The following is a 22,685-nucleotide window of genomic DNA, read 5'->3' as shown; positions in this document are numbered from 1 at the left end:
GGTGAAAGGAGCACTATCCAAGGATCCTGAGCAACCCTGCCACTTGCTGGAACCAGGAAACTGGGTCTATATAAAGGTCCATCAGCGAAAGACTGCCCTGACTCTGCCCTGGAAAGGGCCTTACCAAGTTCTGCTAAGTACCAATATCGCTGTGAAGTGCCAAGGACTAACGGTCTGGACCCATGCTTTTTACAGCAAGAAGGCCCCTCCACCTCGAGATTGCCCTCCGACTGCTGATCAGCCTGTCCCTCCTTTTGATACTTCTTTTCCCCCTTCTGGACAGCAGGAGAAAAGGACAAGGTGAAGTGCTGGTAACCTCTCCCTTGTCCACAAAGAGAACCACCATACATTCACCATCTGCTGGAGGAACCCAGTTATTACAGGGTGACATGCTGGTAACCTCTCCCCTGTATGACGCTGAACCACGACTGTTCCAGGAAAGAAGAAGAAGGTATGTTTGTTCCACTGAAATTGCCAATGTCCAGGGATTCTTGACTACAAAAAACATTAAAAACTGGCCCTGGTGGAAGAGACGGAATATCGTAACCTGTCAGGGAGGAACTTGTGGGAACCGCGCTTGGGACTGTGGTATTGAGTGGTGCTTTGGATTTATTCCGGGGACTGGGCTCTGTGCTTTCAGACAAGTACCTTCAGCATGTATAGCCCTCCCTAACTGGCTTTCAGATGACTAATATGAAAGGTGTCTTGCTGCCACAACCACTGCCCCCGTCATTATCCTCACTACCACTACACCCCATAGCACATCCTAATACAGACAATATACCATATATTCTAATGAATCCAATGGCCAAGGCCTTTACATCGTAGTGATCCCTATGGAATGGTGCTAATAGTGCAGGAGCAATTTGGAACATTTATGAAGGCCAACAGCACGGAGAGAAATTAGGCCAATTGGAAAAGGCCGCAGACCTTATTACTGGAGCACAGTTAACCCAAGTGCAGGCTGGAGTTGGTGAATTATGTGTTATTTCTGCCTTTAGCTCAATGACCGAGAAACTGTTGACAGAGATGGTGCTGAATATCACTGAGGCGGGAAAGGAATTACAGGGGGATCTGGCATGTTTAGAAAAAAGGGATTTTCTGAATGACCAGCTCATGGCCATTTGGAGTGATCTTGAACACCAGGCTTGGCCTACTGCCCTTACTAGTGTTTCAGGAATGCCATCTGATCTGTGGCCATGGAGACATACTTGGAGATTTTCTGGGTGGAAGTGCAGATATTCGTAGTGCTCCTTTCAAGCATACAGGCTGGTATGTGGGCTCCTACATACCAAATCCTGCTGGGTCCGTGGGGAGGATGCATGTGGGATTGGAGGGCCAGCTCAGTGGTTTGCGCATTGGCCTCCTAAACCCAGGGTTGTGCATTCAATCCTTGAGGGGGCCATTTAAGGATCTGGGGCAAAATCAGTACTTGGTCCTGCTAGTGAAGGCAGGGGGCTGGACTCAATGACCTTTCAAGGTCCCTTCCAGTTCTATGAGATAGGTATATCTCTATATGATAATTCACCATGATATTTGGGAGATTAACCCACCTGGTATGCCTAATCAATTTATAGTCAGTGCTCCTGGAATAACACTCAACATTTGGATAAGAATAGGGAGTTAATGGACCCTCTGGCTGTTAGAACCCCCCCCCCCAGCTTCAGTATACATAAACTGAAGCCAGTGGAAGTTGTCACTGCTTATGACAACAGCTGTTGGGAAGATATAGGACAAGAAACTACCCTGACAGGACACCTGCTTTTCCAAACTAATAACAGCTGTGTGCATGTTAAGGCCACTAATTTACAATTTGTCAAAGCAGCAGAGAGTCCTGTGGCACCTTATAGACTAACAGACGTTTTGGAGCATGAGCTTTCGTGGGTGAATACCCACTTCGTCAGATCCACGAAGTGGGTATTCACCCACGAAAGCTCATGCTCCAAAACGTCTGTTAGTCTATAAGGTGCCACAGGACTCTTTGCTGCTTTTACAGATCCAGACTAACACGGCTACCCCTCTGATAATTTACAATTTTAATCTCACCACTGCTGCAGGCAATAATATTTATTGGCCTGCAAACAGAATTCTACAATCAGCCCTTAGGTTCCAGATACCCTTTAATTCGACTGCCTTAGTATCTGATCGATTCCAAAATTTGCGTTTACTCCTACCAGAGGTCCAGTAAAATCTCTGAATTACAAGGGCAAATTCATATGCTCCAAAACATATATCAAATTGAAAAGTATGCTTTTCATACAGCCTATAGAGTGTCTACTTTATGTACTAAGTATGATGTACTGTGTTCCGTGACTAAGGTTGTACAGCAACCCCATCATATTATTACAATGGGAATATTAAAATGCTTTTATTGTTGTTATTTAGTTTAGGGTTAGGTTATTATTTGTTGTAAAGGATGTAATAATAATAGCACCTTCCATGTTCATACTAGCCATGCTTTGTCATTTTATTTAATTAAACCCCAGAAGTTGTACCATGTGGGATAGAGTCAGAAATATAAGGTTTGATGAAAATAGAGATTTAAGATTGATAGTTGTGCTAGAAGCACAAAAGGGGGGAGTGTGGAAGTGGAAAAAAGTGCAGACATCTTAGTCTTCTAGAAAGAGCAAGAGTCAGGCTAACTCTAACAGCTAATAACGCAAGACTTCCAGGCAGGGCCTGGGCAAGTGGAAAAGAACTGGAAGAGAGGTTGTTTTGACCTTGTGTTAGATAAGAACAGAATGCAGACTATAGCAAGAACTGCTGAGAAAAGTAAGCTATCAAGAAGGAACATGTATAAACAAAATGCAGTTGTTGATCATTACTGTATATAACAAAAGGTATAAATGCTTGCCTTAATTGTTTAGCTTTTGTGAGACCTGCTGTTATGCACTCTCCCCCTTTTGCAGTTGTTTGAGAATAAACTGCATCTGACATGTTGCAACCAACCTGAGAGTGAAGACTCTGTTTTCTTCCACAGGATTTACAATCACCTTCAACTCCTCCCAGAATTGAAGTCACCTGACAGCTCTGACTAGCCCTGGAGGTATTCTCAACTGCATGGGCCTGTTCACCACAGAAACAACTTACAAAGACAAAAAACTATGTATTCAGAGTGTATGTGATCAAAGGACCACAGACCAACAAGCTTCTCATCCACAGGGTGACAGCCATGATGGGCCTAGTGAGAAAGGTGGAAGAAGTCAATGGAATATTTGCTGAAATTGGACTTTTGAAAGGAGATCCAGTACAAATAACCTTAACAGACAATGCTGAACTATATAGCATTGTCAAGGTTCCTTCCCCACTCTGAACTTTAGGGTACAAATGTGGGGACCTGCATGGACACTTCTAAGCTTAATTACTAGCTTAGATCTGGTAACTCTGCCACCATCCAGAAATTTCAGTGTCTGGATCACTTCTTGTCCCCACAATACCTTCCCCTCCCTGGGCAGCCTTGAGAGGCTTCACCAGTTCCCTGGTGAACACAGATCGAAACCCCTTGGATCTTAAAACAAGGAGAAATTAACCATCCTCCCTCCTTTACCCCCACCAATCCCTAGTGAGTCCAGATCCAATCCCCTTGGATCTTAAAGCAAGGAAAAATCAATCAGGTTCTTAAAAAGAAAGCTTTTAATTAAAGAAAGAAAAGTAAAAAAAATCATCTCTGTAAAATCAGGATGGAAAATACTTTACAGGGTAATCAGACTCATATAGCCCAGAGGAACCCCCTCTAGCCTTAGGTTCAAAGTTACAGCAAGCAGAGGTAAAATCCTCTCCGCAAAAAAGGAACATTTACAAATTGAGAAAACAAAAATAAGACTAATCCGCCTTGCCTGGCTATTACTTACAAGTTTGAAACATGAGAGTTCTGATTCAGAAAGATTTGGAGAGCCTGGATTTACGTCTGGTCCCTCTTAGTCCCAAGAGCGAACAACACCCAAAAACAAAGAGCACAAACAAAAGACTTCCCTCCACCAAGATTTGAAAGTATCTTGTCCCCTTATTGGTCCTCTGGTCAGATGTCAGCCACATTTACTAAGCTTCTTGACCCTTTACAGGTAAAAGAGGCATTAACCCTTAACTATCTGTTTATGACAAGCATACATACCCTTCACAGGATTCCTATACCATTACTTCATAAAGCGGAAGTGGTGTTAAAGAGAATAGAGCGGATTGGCATAATCAAGAAAATCTCTGAGCCAACAACACGATGTGCCCCAATGGTACCAGTTATAAATAAAAATGGGAAAATATGAATCTGTGTGGATCTCAGAAGACTTAAAATGAAACAGCTGTGAGAAAAATATAACCTTCCAACACAGGATGACTTCCTCCCCAAAGTGAAAGGAGCGACAATATACTTTAAGCTGGATGACTCAAGCAGATTCTGACAAATTCCTTTAGCCAAAGAAAGTACTAAACTGATTACATTTATCCCATCCTTCGGGAGACTTTGCTTTTGAAAACTGCCTTTTGAGATTATCGGTTCATCTGAAATTTTCCAAGGAAAAATGGCAGAATTATTTATGAACACAAGTGGAGTTGTAGTTTTCATGGACAATATTCTGACATATGGATCTTCAAAGGAAGAATGCAACACAATCCACAAAGTCCTAAGCCTAATCATTCAGTCTGGACTGAAGCTAAACAAGAAAAAAATTGATTTTTAACTTACCCCAAACTGATATTTTGGGATAGACACAAAAACAGAATCAGGCCTAGCCCTGAAAACTTAAAAGCAATTTAAGAATTCAATGCACCAATTAATGTATCAGAACAGAGATGGTAAATTACCTTGGTCAATACCTACATGACCTTTCTTCAGTGACGAACTACTGAATGGATTGTTAAAGTCCAACTCATCTTGGCTATGGAGGCCAAGTCACTACATTGCCTTCAAAAAGGTAGGATAAATGATCTCCACAGCTCCAGTTCTAAACTACTATGTTGTGAACAAACCCACAACAATCAATGTGGATGCATGTAGCTATGACCTAGGTGGTGTACTGCTGCAACAGCATGGCTCTCAGTGAAAGTCAACTGCATTTTGCTCTCTCTCTCTCTCTCTCTCACACACACACAAAACCCCAATATGCACAGATTGAAAGGAGTGCCTGGCAAGCATGAGGACATATCAGAACTTTGACAGATCTCTGTGTAGACTGAATTTGCTTTTACTGATAACAGACCATAAGATGCTTGTAACCCTCATCAATGGAAAAAAACTCAGCTCAAGCATCACTGCGATGCCAGCATTTATTGATAAGGTTAATTTGCTTTAACCCAATTGCTAAACACATTCCTGGGAAAAATCTGGTAGCAGCAGGCTGCCATGGAGCCCTTATTCACTTTCAACTATCCGTGAGCTCAAAGATGACAAAAGCATATGTGGATGCATGCAGACCAGTGTCAGAAAAGAGACTACTCCAGCTACAAAAAGCAACATCAACAGACATGCAACTTCAGGAAGTTCAAAGTTACATTATGGCCGACTGGCCCAAGTATCTAAAGGACACTAAGAACACAACAAGAGACTATTTTGCAGTGTGTGGACAATTAAGTGACTCAAATGGACTCATGATTAAAGGCAACTGGAGCCTAATTCCAAATGAAATGAGGAGAAAGCCTAAATGACATCCATGAAGGATATCAAAGATTAATTAAATACTGTGAACAGGCCAGTCAAGTCAGTGTAGTGACTGGGCATCAGCAAGGACAAAGAATAAAGTATATACGTGTGAACGTTGCAGAGCTAAAAGACCAACACAAAGAATCTTTAATAACAGCCTCTTCCAAAGTCTCTCTGGTAGTGGTAACTACAGATTTGTGAATTCACAGGACATCATTACCTGGTCATCGTGGACTATTCTTGCAGGTATACAGAAATACTGTACTTGAAAGACATAACATGTCACAGTGTTATCAAGAAACTGAAGTGCACTTTTGCTCACTCTAGTATTTCAGAACAATGGACCACAATTCACTGCAGCAGAATTTAAGTCATTCCCAACAAATATAATTTTAATCATCTTACTAGTAGCCCACATTACCCACAAGTGAATGGAGAGGTTGAGTGAGCTGTACAGACAGCCAAGAAAATCTTGCATCAGGAAAATCCATTCTTTGCCCTTCTGAGTTAGAGATCAACAGCAATAGAAGCTACTGATACAGTCCAGCACATAGGCACTGGCTTTTTCCTTTGCCCAGGTGTGCTCAACCCCTGCTTAGCTCTGGCCCCTCCCCGACTCCACCTCTTTCCCCAAACCCTTACCCCTGCCTCCTTCTGCCCCCTTGCCCTGAGCATGCCTCGTCCCTCCTCCTCCCCCTCCCACTTTTATAACAGACATCGCTTAGTTAGCCAACTGCCAGGTCTAGAAGCTGGTGACGGTGTTCGTGTCAAACTGGACAAAGAACAAGAATGATAACTCCAGCTGTCATAGAGAAAAATAATTCACTGCCCAGATCATATGCGGCTGAGACCAACAGCAGAGAATTCAGCAGGAACAGTTGATAGCTAGTTTGTTCCTCAGAAAGAACAATCAGAGCCAACTCTATAGATGGTGGATCTGAACAAGATGATTCAAAGATTCCAAACCAACCACAACCAGTTGTTGTAACTAACAGATAGCCAGATAACCAAGTTATGTGTTCAAGTCATATAATTAGAAAGCTAGCATGATTCCCGGACACTTCACAGACAAAGAGCATGAAAGCTTAATTGCTAGGGATGTAAAACTTAGGCAGAGATGTGATGCAATGCTAAACTGTATTATACTGTTCAGCCACTAGGTGGAAGTGTGTGTAAAATACCTTATTTAAGCTAACCTGAGCCATATCTGGCAGTAATTAAGGATTTTAGGATGAACACATGTGGTATCTTAGGCCTGGTCTACACTACATGTTTAAACCAATTTTAGCAGCGTTAAACCGATATAATGCTGTACCTGTCCACACTAGGAGGCCCTTTATATCGATATAAAGGGCTTTTTAAATCAGTTTCTGTACTCCTCCCCAACGAGAGGAGTAGCGCTAAAATCGGTATTACCATATCGGATTAGGCTTAGTCTGGCCGCAAATCGATGGTATTGGCCTCCGGCAGTATCCCACAGTGCACCACTGTGACTGCTCTGGACAGCAATCTTAACTCGGATGCAGTGGCCAGGAGAACTGGAAAAGCCCCGCGAACTTTTGAATTGCATTTCCTGTTTGCCCAGCGTGGAGCTCTGATCAGCACGGGTTGCGATGCACTCCCAAATCCAAAAAGAGCTCCAGCATGGACCATACGGGAGATACTAGATCTGATTGCTGTATGGGGAGACAAATCTGTTCTATCAGAGCTCCATTACAGAAGACAAAATGCCAAAGCATTTGAACAAAATCTCCAGGCTACACAGTGCTGTGTGACAAGTGTAACGGAAAGCCAAAGAATCAAATGGACGCTCATGGAGGGAGGGAGGGGGTACTGAGGACTCCAGCTATCCCACAGTCCACAGCAGTCTCCAAAAAATATTTACATTCTTGGCTGAGCTCCCAATGCCTGTAGGTTCAAACACATTGTCCGGCGTGGTTCAGGGTATAGCTCGACAATTTACTCCCTCCTCCCCCACGTGAAAGAAAAGGGAAAGAAATCATTTCTTGACTTCTTTCAATGTCACCCTATGTCTACTGAATGCTGCTGGTAGACGCGATGCTGTGGCAGTGAAGAGCAGTATCCGCTCCTCTCCCCTCCCTGGTGGCAGATGGTGCAGTAGGACTGCTAGCTGTCCTTGTCATGAGCCCATGAGTGCTCCTGGCTGGCCTCAGGTGAGGCTGGCCGGGGGCGCCTGGGTAAAAATAGGAATGACTCCCGGTCATTCCCAGTAGATGGTACAGAACAGCTGGTAACCGTCCTCATCATAGCAACTGGGGGCTGAGCTCCATCAGGCCCCTCCCTTTCATGTGTAAAGAAAAGATTCTACTGCCTGGACTATCATAGCAGCGGGATGCTGGGCTCCTCTCCCCCACACCGCTTAATGTTCTGCTTTGACTGTCATAGCACTGGGAGGCTGCCTCCCCCTCATTTTATCTCACTAACAAGTCAGCATTTCTTATTCCTGCATTCTTTATAACTTCATGACACAAATGGGGGGGGACACTGCCACGGTAGCCCAGGAAGGCTGGGGGAGGAGGGAAGCAACGGGTGGGGTTGTTGCAGGGGCATCCCCCATGAATGGCAAGCAGCTCATCATTTCTGCGGGATCTGACACGGAGCAGCTGTGCTCTCTGATACACTGGTTCGCTACACTTGCCCCATATTTTAGGTAGGACTGATTCTATTTTTAGAAACCATAAAGAAGGGATTGATTCAGGGAGTCATTCCCAGTTTTGCCTTTGCGCCCCCAGCCAACCTCAGCCAGGGGCACCCATGATAGCAGCAGACAGTACAGAACAACAGATAACCATCATCTTACTGCCAATTTACAATGGCAGCAGACGGTACAGAACGACTGATAACCGTCTCTGCTATCACGCAAAAGCAAATGAATGCTGCTGTGTAGCGCTGCAGTAACGCCTCTGTTAGCGGCATCCAGTACACATACGGTGACTGTAAAAAAAAAGCTGAACAGGCTCCATGGTTGCCGTGCTATGGCGTCTGCCAGGGCAATCCAGGGAAAAAGGGCACGAAATGATTGTCTGCTGTTGTTTTCCCGGAGGAAGGAATGAGTGATGACATTTACCCAGAACCACCTGCAACAATGATTTTTGCCCCATCAGCCACTGGGATCTCAACCCAGAATTCCAAGGGGCGGGGGAGACTGCGGGAACTATGGGATAGCTACGGAATAGCTACCCACAGTGCAACGCTCCGGAAATCGACGCTAGCCTCGGACCATGGAGGCACACCGCCGAATTAATGTGCTTAGTGCTGCCGTGTGCACTCGACTTTATACAATCTGTTTTACAAAACCAGTTTATGTAAAATCGGAATAATCCCATAGTATAGACATACCCTTACTCAGAAGCATACTCTGTATACAGTCTATATATCAGGGATCGGCAACCTTTGGCTCGCGGCTTGCCAGAGTAAGTACCCTGCCAGACTGGGCCGGTTAGTTTACCTGCTGCATCCACAGGTTCGGCCAATCGCGGCTCGCACTGGCCGCAGTTCGCCAGTCCAGGCTAATGGGGGCAGTGGGAAGCAGCGGCCAGCACATCCCTTGGTCCACATCGCTTCAGGAATATGACAGATAACCTAATTCTCATTTATATTAAGGAACCTGTTCTCTGCTCTGGTTGTGTAAAGTGACATTAAAGTGAGCATGAATTCACTGCCACTTTAAGGTCACCCTTTATGCTGTCAGAGCAGTTATGAGAGAGGCCTTACTATAAATGAGAATCAGGCTCAGAATATCTGTCAAACTGAATGCAACCTAAAAAGCAAGCACTGTCCATAGGTAATGGCACAGAGGGGGATGCCAGGGAAGAATCCCACAAACCAGCTACAAACCTGGGACCGCATCTGAGGGGAGTGGCAACTTGGAGTCCTAAGAACCTCACAAGAGTGGGCCCTGTGCACCTGCAGGTTCCACACCTTTCAATTCACCAGAGCAAGACAAACAGAGGTACAGCCACTGAATGTAGTCTATTGGACTGCATGACTGCTTGATTCAAAAATGATGTGGCAGTATGTTTTTTTATCCTATCATTTTTATCTATAGCCAGACCTGTAGCAAGTCAAGCCAGAGAAATAAACGTTCTTGTGGCTGGGAGGTGGAGGAAAGGTAGGAATTGTCCACTGTATAACACCCATCCTCCATCTTGTCCAGTATTGTCTCTCCAAGAGCAGCACTAGACGCTTCAGGAGGGGAGGGAGTCTGAAGATTCTTTCCAAAAAATTTTTTTAAAACATTAGTGTCATTTCTAGGAATGTAGACAAATCCTTTTGTAACTAAAATGTGATGAAAACAGCAAAAGCACAAGTATGTTCCCTACTAGTTTTCTGGAATCATGCTGGCAAATTACATCTCTAATACTACAAAGCATGCACCAAGACTATAGGGGTTCCCTTGCATTTCACCCAGACAGGCACAAAAACAGATATGAAAATATTCAGAGAGCCAAAAATCAATACTGTAATAAAAAACACAGATTAAACAGGCTATTCTATGCCCCTTCTCCTAACCATGTTTGCCAAACCCTCTCAATCCACAAAAAACACATCCCCGATAAATAATTTTAAAAGACAAACATATTGCATGTACAGGCATTGTTTGTAACACTTTCGTATCCATTTTTCTGTAAAATAACCTATACAATTAATAGCTTTGTAAAAGCAGCAAAGAATCCTGTGGCACCTTATAGACTGACAGACGTTTTGGAGCATGAGCTTTCGTGGGTGAATACCCACTTTGTCAGATGCATGTGGTATTCACCCACGAAAGCTCATGCTCCAAAACGTCTGTTAGTCTATAAGGTGCCACAGGATTCTTTGCTGTTTTTACAGATCCAGACTAACACGGCTATCCCTCTGATAATTAATAGCTTTGTCTCTCTTAAATCAAAGAGAGGAAGAACAGATAGAAGTTCTTTCTTTCTCTCTTTGACAGTCTTTTTTCTCAACCATTATGTCTCTCTCCAGGTACTTCCCCTCCACTGCATCTGTGGTTTGGATTATTTTTAGCTCTGTCATAGATGCACTGACTTCAATTTCTCCAAGCTGAATCTTAGTTTGTTATTTCCCACCCACGTTTGTAATCTATTTGTCTTTTGACTTATTCCTCTGCCTTCACTTCCAAGCGTAATTTCATATGTGAATTTCTTTAGAATGGTCTGTTTACTCCTGCATCAAGATCACTACAGAGGATATTTAGGAGAGCAAGATTCCTGCGATACCCTACTCTCATTGACTTGATACACTAGTGTTTATCATTACTCTGCCTGCTGCTTCTCATTATTCTTTATTTACAGTTCTCTAGCTAGTTTTCCATCTAAATGACAGAATCCATATCCAAACCTATTTGAATTCAATTTTTCCAGGTAAACGTTGTGAGATAAAAGAAAACTAAGTTTCCACTCAGTGCTCTGTACCTCTGTCTCAACTCTGACCTGGAGGACCCAACTCTTGGGGTGAGGATAGGTCAGCCCATTCAAGGCTTGTCTTCTTAAGAAAACATTAGTGTGTTTGAAAAGCACAATGGCTCATATGATGCTTGCTGACTGGCTGTCTTGCATGGATCAGGGCAAATAGCGTTCAGCCAGTTAAACTTTGCTATAATATTTTCTAGTAACAACAAGCCCTCTGCCCCTGGACTTTCTCCTGAGACACCTAACAATGAAGTTGCCAAATGGAATAGTTGCTTTTTGTGATGCAAATTCTTGCCAACTAGATTCTGGGATGAAACCGCCAAGTCCGTTCACACAGGCAACCAAATAGTCATGAAATAATAACTGACCTGGACTGATTTCAATCAATGATTCTGAATCCAGCATCAATCCTCTAATCATCTGCTTCTCTCAATATACTCCTTCTCCAACATAAAATAATGCTAATGATGTTTAGGAACATAATGACACAAGGTGCCCCTTCCAGTCCTGTAACCTCTTGTTGGCAACAACTTACTTCACTGCTCTTCTCTTAGTGCAGGGTTCTCAAACTGGGGGTCGGGACCCCTCAGGGGGTCACGAGGTTATTACATGGGGGGAGTCGCAAGCTGTTAGCCTCCACCCCAAACCCAGCTTTGCCTCCAGCATTTATAATGGTGTTAAACATATAAAAAGTGTTTTTAATTTATAAGGGGGGGGGTCGCAGTCAGAGGCTTGCTATGTGAAAAGGGTCACCAGTACAAAAGTTTGAGAACCACTGTCCCAGTGCTTAAACACAACACATGGTGACTCAGACTACAGCAATTGAGGGTTTTCAGCAAAGACTGTACATGAACAAAAAGGAACAAACTTTTAAGAATTAAGTACCAACTTCATAAGCTCTTATAATGTTAAAGAAAAATAAATAATAATAAATAATAATAATAGAGGCTTAATTTCTACTACATAACCAGGCTACTTGATCATCCACGATCATCTTCATAGTTATACATAAATATAAACAAAAGAAACAGTAAATCTAAAGAGGTTAATCCCCCCAAATTAGTCTTTATTCACCAATTCTATACAGTCTGCTGAGTCAAAAGCAGCACAACAATATCTTCTCTCCTTTTGCTTGCAGAAATCCCTGACTGGAATCCATGCAGTCTTTTTCTCCTTGTCTGCCGGACTGTGGAATTACTCAATGAAGTTGATTCTAGCCCATGAAAACTTATGCCCAAATAAATTTGTTAGTCTCTAAGGTGCCACAAGGACTCATCGTTGTTTTTTCTAGTTAGCTAACTAATTAACCCACCAATCAGTATTAAGTATTGTGACAGATCCAGATCAGTGGGGTATAGGAGTCTGGTAGAAGACAAATATACTGGCAACTGGATGAACAGTTTTCTGTTCCCTGAGTGACCAGAGCAGGGGTTGCCCTAGAGTAATCAAGACACCTGGAGCCAATTAAGAACTTTCTAGAATCAATTATGGCAGGCAGGCTAATCAGGACACCTGGTTTAAAAAGGACCTCCCATCAGTTAGTAAGGGGGGCGTGCACGGAGCAGGGAGTGAGAAGGCGTGCTGCTGGAGGAGTGAAGAGTTCAAGTGTGATCAGGCTTCAAGAGGAAGATCCTGCACTGAGGATGAAGAAGGTGCTGGGGAAAGGCCATGGGGAAGTAGCCCAGGGAGTTGTAGCTGTCACGCAGCTGATACAGGGAACATTGTAGACAGCTGCTATCCACAGGGCCCTGGGCTGGAACCCGGTGTAGAGGGTGGGCCCAGGTTCCCCCCATCCCTCCAGCTCCTGATCGAACACAGGAGGAGTTGACCTGGTCTGTGAGAAACATCAGAAGGGAAGGTCTAAATTGGAAAGGGATCTGGCCTGTTCCCAACCGACTAGGTGGGACACAGAGACTGCGGGGATGGTACTCAGTTTCCCCCATGCTGGCCAGTGATGAGGTTAGCTGAGTGGATGGCAGGTTTGAGCCATGAGCAAAAGTGGCCAAACTGAGGGCTGCCATGAATCTCTGAGGCAAGCAAATTTGCCAATAAGCACAGGACCCACCAAGGCAGAGGAGGAACTTTGTCACAGTATATAAATGAAAAGTCCTGTTACAAGAACAATACAAAACTGAGACTAGCAAAATATAGACTCTTTCCCCATCATCACAGTTAAATAAATAAATAAAGTTGGTGAACTATATTGGTAAAAACAATTTAACTAAGACAATTTGGATAAAATCAAACAACATTCAAGGTATACAATTAAAATGCAAGAAGTTAGAGGAAATTGTGAGGGAAAATTTTCTATAACACTGCATGTGCTTTTTTGTGTTGGAAAATTAACCAACAGCTGCAAAATGATTCAAAGTTAGAGAAAACAACCTGCTTTGTTTCTCCCAACCCACGCAGGTCACATGTCCTTTTATAAAGCAGCTGCCCTGGAGTCTAGGAGTCCAGCTACAGAGAACCTATTGAGCATGCCTAAAACCACCATGCCCTCCAGAAACTTCTGGGTGAGGAATGATAATTGTGCATGAGCCTAACAACGACCCAGACACCACTCATTCCTCTTGCCCCCTTCTCTCTAGATCTCTTACAGATATATCTCCCTATTTGGCTTGTGGCTTCCGTCATCAAATCCAGTCCCCTGTTATTTCAGGCAACCCTGCCTTTTAATCATGTTCACGCTTATACAGCTATGTAAAACTTCAAGACAGTATAAAAATATTTTAACTAATTAGTCCTTCCAACATTCCTGTGAGGTAATTAAATGAGCAGAGGCAGTGCTAGCTCATCGAGGCCCTACCGAGGAATATTTCCCCCCCCGCCTCCCCAACACATAATAAAAATGAATCGGGGGTCCCCTTGAGCTGCATGGGGCCCTAAGTAATTGTTTAATCTGCTTATGCCTTGCAGCAGTTTTGTAAACAAATACCCCATTTTACATATTGACAAAGTAAGGCTGAGAGGGGGCATGACTTGCCAAAGGCTGCCCAGGAAGTCAGTGGAAAAGCCTTGGGTTAGAATGCAGGATGAAATCCGTTTCCAAAATTTTCTCTAGATAATGAAAATGACTGTTCACTTCAAGTGATTTACCAGCTGTCGTAGATAGTCTTGAATTGTGTTTGGATAAACAAGCACACTGATGGCAACCAGCGTGTTGAGGGCGAAGTCAAAGATCTGGTAACAGAAGAAAGGGATGATCCAGGCTGCATGTTGCTATAAAAAAAAAATTGTGGCAGGTTAAAGCATAACTATTATTTCCTTATGTTTTAAAAATCCACAGTGCAATTGACACAATGCAATGAAATACTCTTTAACTGTGTTTCCCAGGGGGAAAATTACTTGTTAAATCTGCTAAAATTATTATATGCAGCCAAAGATGTTGGGCAGCAAAGGTGAGATAAATACAAGTGTATGAGTCTACTGAGAACTTGTACAGGAACAGGTTTAAATCAATCAATCAATCACACAGTACTGACTTGGCTTCCTAAAATACCAAACTTCTGAGTGGGATTAATATAAATGCATTCTTTGGGACAAATCCCAGTCCCAGGGAAGTGAATGGGAAAAATTCCATTTATTTTTATAAAAACCAAGATTTGGCCATTTGTATTTAAAGTTTGCCCATAATGTACTAAAAGATCTCACATTTGAAGTTGCAGACAATGAATACATTTAGAGAATCTTAGGCTATGTCTACATTAGCACTTTTGTTGGTAAAACTTTTGTTGGTCGGGATGCGGGGCTGAGGAGGAGGGGACGACCACACACACCCTGACCGACAAAAGTTCACTGACAAAAGCACCGGCATGACCAGCGCTATGTCAGTGGGAGACGCTCTCTTGCCAACATAGCTACCGCCACTCACTAGGGGTGGTTTAGTTATGCTGGCAGGAGAGCTCTCCTGCCGGCACAGAGCGGCTACACAGGGAGACCTTCCAGCTGTGCCACAGTAAGTTCTGTAGTGTAGAGACAGCCTTCGTCTTGCACTCCCCCAATCAGGATGGCATCACTTGACACAATCAGATCTCAGCAACCTAGGGGTTTCCTATAATCTCACAGAAGAAATGAAATTGTTATATAAATCTTACAACAAACAAACAACAATCTTACAACAACAAAACCTTAGGAGACAGGGTTTTAAATTTCTGCCTGTTAGGAGTTTCATAGGCAGAATGATTCAGGTGGATGAAGATCAACTTTTTTGTTTAATCTGATCAATTACCTTATATGCTCCATATGTAGCCATCGCACAGATCAGAATCATAAGGAGAGAAATTGCAGTGGCAATGCACATATCTGAAATAGATAAATTAAAGTGATCGCAGGTAAATATGCAGCTCTGTTTTGCTATTTTGCCAACTGCCTAATGCAGCATTTCCCACAGTGTACTGCATGCCACTGTGGACAAAAGTCTAGGTGGGAAGGCAGGAGGTGTTAACACACCATTCCATTGTCTCAGGCTTTTTTTTTTTTTTTGAAGCACGTTTTTAGCGAGGGGTGTCAAACGTATAGCCTTCTGGCAGGATCCTGCCCACAGAACAATTTCATCCATCCCAAAGACTTTCCATTAATCTTTGGGCTTGTCTGCACAATCCAGAGTCCACATTGTGATGTGGCAGACCAAGTGCCAGCTCTTTCCAAGGCTTTAGGCCTTGGCCAAGCACTGACAAATTCATTGCTGGAAACCAGTCTGTTTCGCCTGTGCGTTGGTAGGGTTAAGATAGGTATTGGACTTATAACAAAGTGTTTAGTGTTAGACTTTATGAAATGCATGTAAATTGCTGCATGCATTAATCTCAGACTCTGGCAGAGCAATCAAACCAAGCCTCATGTGCAGATATAGAACCACTTGGTCGAGTTTAAGAGGCACTAGAGAGGCATAAGTCTGACAGAAAAAGACTAGTCGAGGCGAGGGAAAATGGCACTGAAAAATGCTGGACAGCAGATACCCCAACCTGGCAAGCTGAAGAAAAGAAAATATCAATAAGTCAAAGGATGAGTGTAAGTACTTACCAACATAGTTTATTTTTATTACTATTTCAATTATTTTTGCTGAATGTGTCCAACACCAAGTGGCAGACCTACCACATGAAATGAGTTTGGCACCCCTGCTATAGATATATAGTTGCTAGAAAAGCCTTCCAAATGTGAAATATGCATAGCCCATCCCGTGATGGATGATGTACATGTTAAGATACATAGGCCTTTATAAATAATTAAAAATTAATAGGAGATATACCTATCTCCTAGAACTGGAAGGGACCTTGAAAGATCATTGAGTCCAGCCCCCTCCCATCACTAGCAAGACCCAGTACTGATTTTTGCCCCAGATCCCTAAGCAGCCCCTTGAAGGATTGAACTCACAGCCCTGGGTTTAGCAGCCCAATGCACAAACCACTGAGCTATCCCTCCCCCCTTGATTTCATTTTCCTGAAGCAGGGACTCAGCTTTCAAGAGTTTGGGAACACTTGATTAGTGAAGTATGTGTTGCCTATGCTGAGGCACTAGCTAGTCTAAGAGCAATCAGCTCATGCCAAATGCAATCAAACCCAAAAACTGATTCCCCTCAGGCCAGGATTTTACCTATGGAATTCAGATTCTGTTTTGCAACTCAGAGAAAGGATGGCCAGGCTAACACTGATCTTGAAAAGAAATCAAAATGAATACACAGCTACTGTCTTCCTTGTTTTTGTCATACTGAATACACCAATGCTCAAAGGTCACTGGCAACTTAAAGAAAAGAAAAAGCACTTTATAAAACCAAGCAAAACAGCCAAAGGCATCTTATAGCTGAAATAACTTAAAAACCCTCATTCAGAACAAAACCACCACACAAACTAAGATGTATATGTATCTGATATAGCTTTTATGAATAGCAGAAGTTTGGGAAGAAACTACTGAAAAGATCTGTGTGTTTTTGTGTGTGTGCACGCATAACAGAAAAGGTGACACCAGTAGAATTCTTAGAAACTTGACAGGTGAGAGTTTCAAGAAGGATATCTGTCTTTTGCTTCCCTAGTCTCATACCTTTTGATTCACTTTTTCACTTGCCGACCTTTAATACAGAAAGTTTAAATGTAAGATGGGGAATGCGTGGACATCGCATCCATTTTTCTGAGGCACTAGCAAAGGTTGGAAAGAAAGGAGAGGGAATATGACATGCAGAGAACCCAATACCTAGAGATCTTGACTCACCCATGGGGTATATTTTATTTATAGAGATGCTGATTAATTCAAGAAGAAAAAAGCACCCAGCAAAACACGGCTATGTTAAGTAGGGACCACAACCCTGCATTCCTCCTTTTGCTGTTACCTTTGCTCATCTACACAAACTACTCAGTATCATGACAGTGAATACATGACTTTAAACTAAAAACGACTTTGAGCTTGGTATGAATACACTAACTAAGGAAAGGGATTGGTTTAGACTTGGTGATAGTGCTCCTCACCTGTCCTGATCAAAGAAGAATCAGATCAGTCGCAGACTTTCATTACTGTAACTATTCAATCTGCATCCAGCAGTGCCCATCTCCCAGGACAAGCTCTTACCCATCCCCTGCCAATTCACTTTATCTATTTTCAAGACTGTAGCAGAAAGGTCCAATGACCAGAGGTCAGGGTGTGGTCGTACAGTTTCTGCCAGTTTTGTTGTCCCAGAGGGTGCCCTGGCTGAAGCCTTAATCCCACACCCCGCATGCTCAGATTGCTCCCCCAGAGATGGACCCAAGCCTACCCATTCTATTAGGTCCTGACCCAAGGCCCTAAGGGTTTATCAAAACATCTGGCCCAGTTATTGAGCTACCCCAAATTATGTTTTACCCTGGGTCACTTCCTATCAGTCCGGAGCGTCTCAGTTTGGGGCAGGGCGGTCGCTGGCTTAGGAGGACAATCCTTAGTTTTTCAGCATCCTGTTCAATCAATTAATCTCTTTTAGTGCTTTTAGCTCCCAAAGAGTGGAGAATCCAAATCCTAGAGCAACCTTCACAAAGCTGTTGCCAATGCTGACATAACTCTCAGCATCAGCCTTGCTTCCTGGTGCAGCAAATAGCTCCTTCCCCTTCCTGGGCCAACCAGAGTCCTTTTAAACTGTCTGTCCACTGGGAGCATGCCCTGAACCTGGTGAGGGGTGGGGTCACCCTGGCCCAGTATTGCTCTACTCCCAGCCCTGGTTCACTGTGGGGCCTGTAGACTCCATCACGAAGACCAATCACTCATTCATTGTTTTGAGCAGAAATTGTTTTTAGTTTTAATTGATGACCAACATAGCACTGTGATAGGACTGTGATAGGACTTGTACTAGTGACATCAGTGTCATTTCAATGCCAGAGCCCCAGAAACTGTTATAAAATGTGACACTTCTGCTTTGATCTGATGTGCTTGCGCTCTCTCTCTCTCTCTAGCTAGGTCAAGCCCTAATTGGCTCATGCAGGCTGTTTTTTATTCAAATGCTCATCAGCTCTTTTGAGTTCTGTCAGCTTAAATTAATTAGAATTAAAACTAGATAGTTAGCATATTAACAAGTGCTTGAGTGCGCTTTCATAGTAACTAACCATGCAATACATTCTGTTGTGTTAGTGATTATCAGCTGAGCTGTACTGGTACTGTTTCCGTGTCATATTTATTATTGACAACCTAAAGCGATTTTTGGAGCCCTTTTTTATACAAGCAGCAGGAGACCCAATCAGTGTATTTTAAAAGAAATCTCCTTAATTTTTGAAATTAGATCTTATTTTTCTGATTGTCTTTACTTCCTGCTTTAGGGAGAAGACACAGTTGATGTTATCCAGGACTGCTGGCAGATTCCTGCCAGGAGTTCTGTTATGGCACACAGCAACAATGCACATATTCAGCCTAATTCATCCAGAGAGCCTGCAACATGATGAATCCTGGGAATGAGACCAGGAGTGGAAATTGGAAAGAAAATGGAAGAACAGCACCTGCAGGAAGCACAGGTTTGCAATCCAGGTGCAGAGCAGGGCTGCCCCTGAGACTGGAGCTTCCCTCAGGGTCCTGAATTCAGTAATCCCTCTCGCTCTCCTGGTCTTACTACCTATCTCAATCACAGGATTGCTTACCCTGAAGATAGGCAAATAAGCCTGAGAGTGGCAGATAGTGGTACAAGTGCAGGGAAGAGGGAGAAGTAAACAGATGATGGCAGCTAACACGGAAAATCTCAAGTCCTTGAGTTTGCATCCAACACAGCCACTGAGAACTCTAATCCACTGTCTCATCACCTGCTGGAATCCTATATCGAATCCCTGGCTCACAGCTAAGGGTAACTCCAGCAATCAAAAGCAGTATACCTTTCCTCCAAGCTCTGAACTGTGTGCATTTTCTGCACTGCTGCTCCCTTATCATCACAGACCCACTGCTTGGAAGCTGCCCAAGATTATGCACAGAGCATCAGTGAAAGAAGGAAGAAAAAATGTTGAGAGAACGTGAAAGATAGGGATGCTGTTTTTTCTTTAAACCAAGTCTGGTTATTTACTCCAGCTAATATTTCTATTTTGAAGCCATTTAAATAGTTTTCTGTTGTTCTCATCTTAACTTAGACATGTAAGCATTTTGGGGCAGAGACACGGGTGAAGTCATGACCCCACTGAAATCAATGGGAAATTCCCATTTACTTCCACTGAGCCTGGATTTCACCCTCCATCCTCATTTGCTTCGTAAAGTATCATGTACATACATGGCATTGTATAAGTAAAAAATACATAAATAAATAACAGTTTTTATAACAGACAATACTAATAACAAGATAGGAGAAGCAACATAACTGTTGCGCTATTAACATGTCACGGTCATGGTCTACGGAGATAGGCAAACTGAGCAGGAGTCTCAAGTTAAGCCAACAAAACCCTCTGGACTTTCAGGTTTACTTACAGGTATTTCCATTCCCTTTATGCAGAATATCAGACTTTAAAAACCCAAACAAGTACACAGGGCAGTACTCACATGTCCAGCACTCCCTGATACAGTTTGAAAAGTCTTATCTGTTCACAAGGTCCCTAGAAATAGGGGTGTTTCTCTTGAGGGCTCAGTCTACTGAACCCAGTAGTGCCAATCTCAAGTGCCAATCTCGAGTTTTCCCTCAGTCACCTTTAGCTCAGGAATGTGTGTGAGAGAGTTACAGATTGCCAAATTACGTTCCTTTCCTATCACGTCCTTTTCCTGTCTCCAAAATAGAAAGGAGAAACCTCACCCTCAATTGGCCATGTGATCCCCACTTCCCCCCATTCACTTCAGACCTTCCAGCATGGAATAGTCCTTCACAATCCCCCAGTTTATAAATGTTTCCTCAATTCATTGGGAGCAACTATGTCATACTGATGTTTACAAAGTTAGAACATCTGAAGAAACTGTGTCCTGAGTGCAACAGGAATTTTCTCAACTACTGTAAATGCAAGTTTGAAAGTGCTTCATAAGCCACACTTACGCCCAGCTACAAATACAAAAAGATACAAACCTAGCCCCACTTAAGTCAATGACAAAACCCTCTCTGACTTCAACAGAGCCAGGATTTCCCCCATCACGACTAATCGTGGACAGGTCTTTATCTACCTGAAACTTGAAAGCTTGATTTTCAGTGATGTGGCCTGTGTTCTGGGAGGTGTGGAACAACAATTCTGCACCCACAACTTGTGCCTGCAATTTTGTGCTGACAATAGAATGTGCTTTCAAATACTAATAATGAGAAGTCTATCATACTTCTACCTAGAATTCACTGCCAGCAAAAAACAAAAACAAACAAACAAGTAGGCAATGATTTTGGAATGCAAAATTTTACTCACAAAAACAAGTTGGTTGAAACACAACATCACGCAAGGCCCTAAAAAACAATTGATGGATTTTGTAGTTTTCAAACATACTATGTATGGTACATGTTTTGCATATGAAACACGCAACAAATATATGAAACATTTCTTTTGAACAAGACCAGTAAAAAAGGGCAAGGTGCGATGAGAATATTAATGTGCATATTTGCCTGGGTACTTTATCTCAAACAAAAAATACCAAGGTTTAAACAATCCTAGTCATAAATTTAAAAAACCCTCTCTCTGAACAGAGATTGAAAGTAATTTGAATAGCAAATGAATTAACTTATCCAACTGTACTTCATAAAGCATGCAAACCAAGCAAGCAAAAGAACAGACTGAAAGGACCATTCGTAATTAGGAAGCATTTCACATTCATTTATTCTCAAATGGATGTGAGGTTACTCAGCCTACAAACCATCCTTTTACTCTTTTAGAATTCATCTCTGAAGGCCACAAAGAAAAGAGGATTTTCAAATCTAGATGCAAATCCCAAATGTAGTTGGTCTGTCAGCTCCGGTATTACAAAACAGAATTTTCTATTTTAAAGCCTCCAGCACTGGCAGACCTCTAATGTCAGCTATATAAATCACACACTGATAGCAATCATTGCAAGGTTAATCTCGAAGAATTAGGACAAGATAGTCAGTTTTAATATGTCAATTTCAACTAGGTTCTTTCTGAAACTGTTATAGCCCTTACTATCTTAAACCCAATCATATACAAAGATTTATAGACAAGATTTTTTCCCAATCAAAACGCATTAAAAAAGTAGTAAGCCCCTAATAGTTTACTTTTGGCATATGAACCTTTAAGAATGTGTGAAAATAAACATTTTAATATGTCATTTGAAGTGACAAAATAGAGGCTCTGATGAAAACTCTCTCTAATTTTCACATTCGGAGACACTGAAGTCAATGGGAAAATTCCTGTGGAATTCAACCAGAGCAATGCAAGGGCCTAGGCCTTTTACTATAAGCACTTGTGTTACAATATATACACCTTGTCCCATCTGCTTAGTGTATGAAAATAGCTTCCTCCTTATTGCAGTGAAGTGTTTTGTGTAATAGTCAATCACTCAGATCCAGAATATCGTTTTATGAATCAGCAGGAAAGTAGCTACAGAAATATAGATACATAGATCTTAGTTTTAAAACTATCACTTAAGATAAGATGATTTCCTATCAACTATTTAAAAATAATTTTTAAAATCTCACAAATATTAGTGGAGGAAAAAAAGTGTTTTTTTCCCCATGTGACAGGGTATATCAGATCCTCTGAGGCCCCCTGCTATAGGCCTGGTCACCCTGCCACCCCCGCCTCAGAAAAGGGCAGTAGAGAGGGTCCTCCAAGCTGCCTAGAGTGGTTGTGTGGGATACAGCCAATCAGAGCCCAGAAGGTCACTATAAGAAGAACCGCAGGGCCAGAGTAAGTTCCCGTTCCTTGCTAGAGCTGACGGATCATGGATAGTGTCTGGCTGGCTGACAAGCTGCAGGCCCTCCAACGAGGTACTGCTGCCAGAAACCAGGGAGAGCAAGAAGAATCGCTGAGCTGGTTGCGGGGACTCCATCAGGACAAGGCCCTGAGGTAAGGGTGAAGATGGCACAGGGCCGCAGGGAAGTGGCCCGGGGAATTAGAGCAGCAGTGCAACTTAGATAAAGGGACACAGTGGACAGTTGCTATCTACAAGGTCCCTGGGCTGGAGAAGTGGACAGGCCCAGATCCTGCCACAATCCCCTTCAGTCACTGGGGGAAGTGGCCTGGACATTGCGGCCAGAAAGGCCCTAAGAGAGT

At 42.8% G+C, this 22,685-nt stretch overlaps 1 protein-coding gene across 1 annotated transcript in view; it reads right to left on the bottom strand.

Moving 5' to 3' along the window:
* The window catches only part of LAPTM4B (lysosomal protein transmembrane 4 beta), a 121,071-nt gene that overhangs the window by 55,424 nt on the left and 42,962 nt on the right, over positions 1–22,685 (bottom strand). Inside the window, exons 3-4 of the mRNA XM_030549463.1 lie at positions 15,299–15,372; positions 14,167–14,289 (exon numbers count right to left, since the gene is read on the bottom strand). Of these exons, the coding sequence (XP_030405323.1) occupies positions 14,167–14,289; positions 15,299–15,372 (197 nt within the window). The remainder of the gene's footprint in view (positions 1–14,166; positions 14,290–15,298; positions 15,373–22,685) is intronic.

This window comes from Gopherus evgoodei, chromosome 2 (assembly GCF_007399415.2).
Source record: "Gopherus evgoodei ecotype Sinaloan lineage chromosome 2, rGopEvg1_v1.p, whole genome shotgun sequence".
Lineage (NCBI taxonomy): Eukaryota > Metazoa > Chordata > Testudines > Testudinidae > Gopherus > Gopherus evgoodei.
The sequence above is the reverse complement of the archived record's forward strand: the minus strand, read 5'-3'. Positions and strand labels throughout refer to the sequence as shown.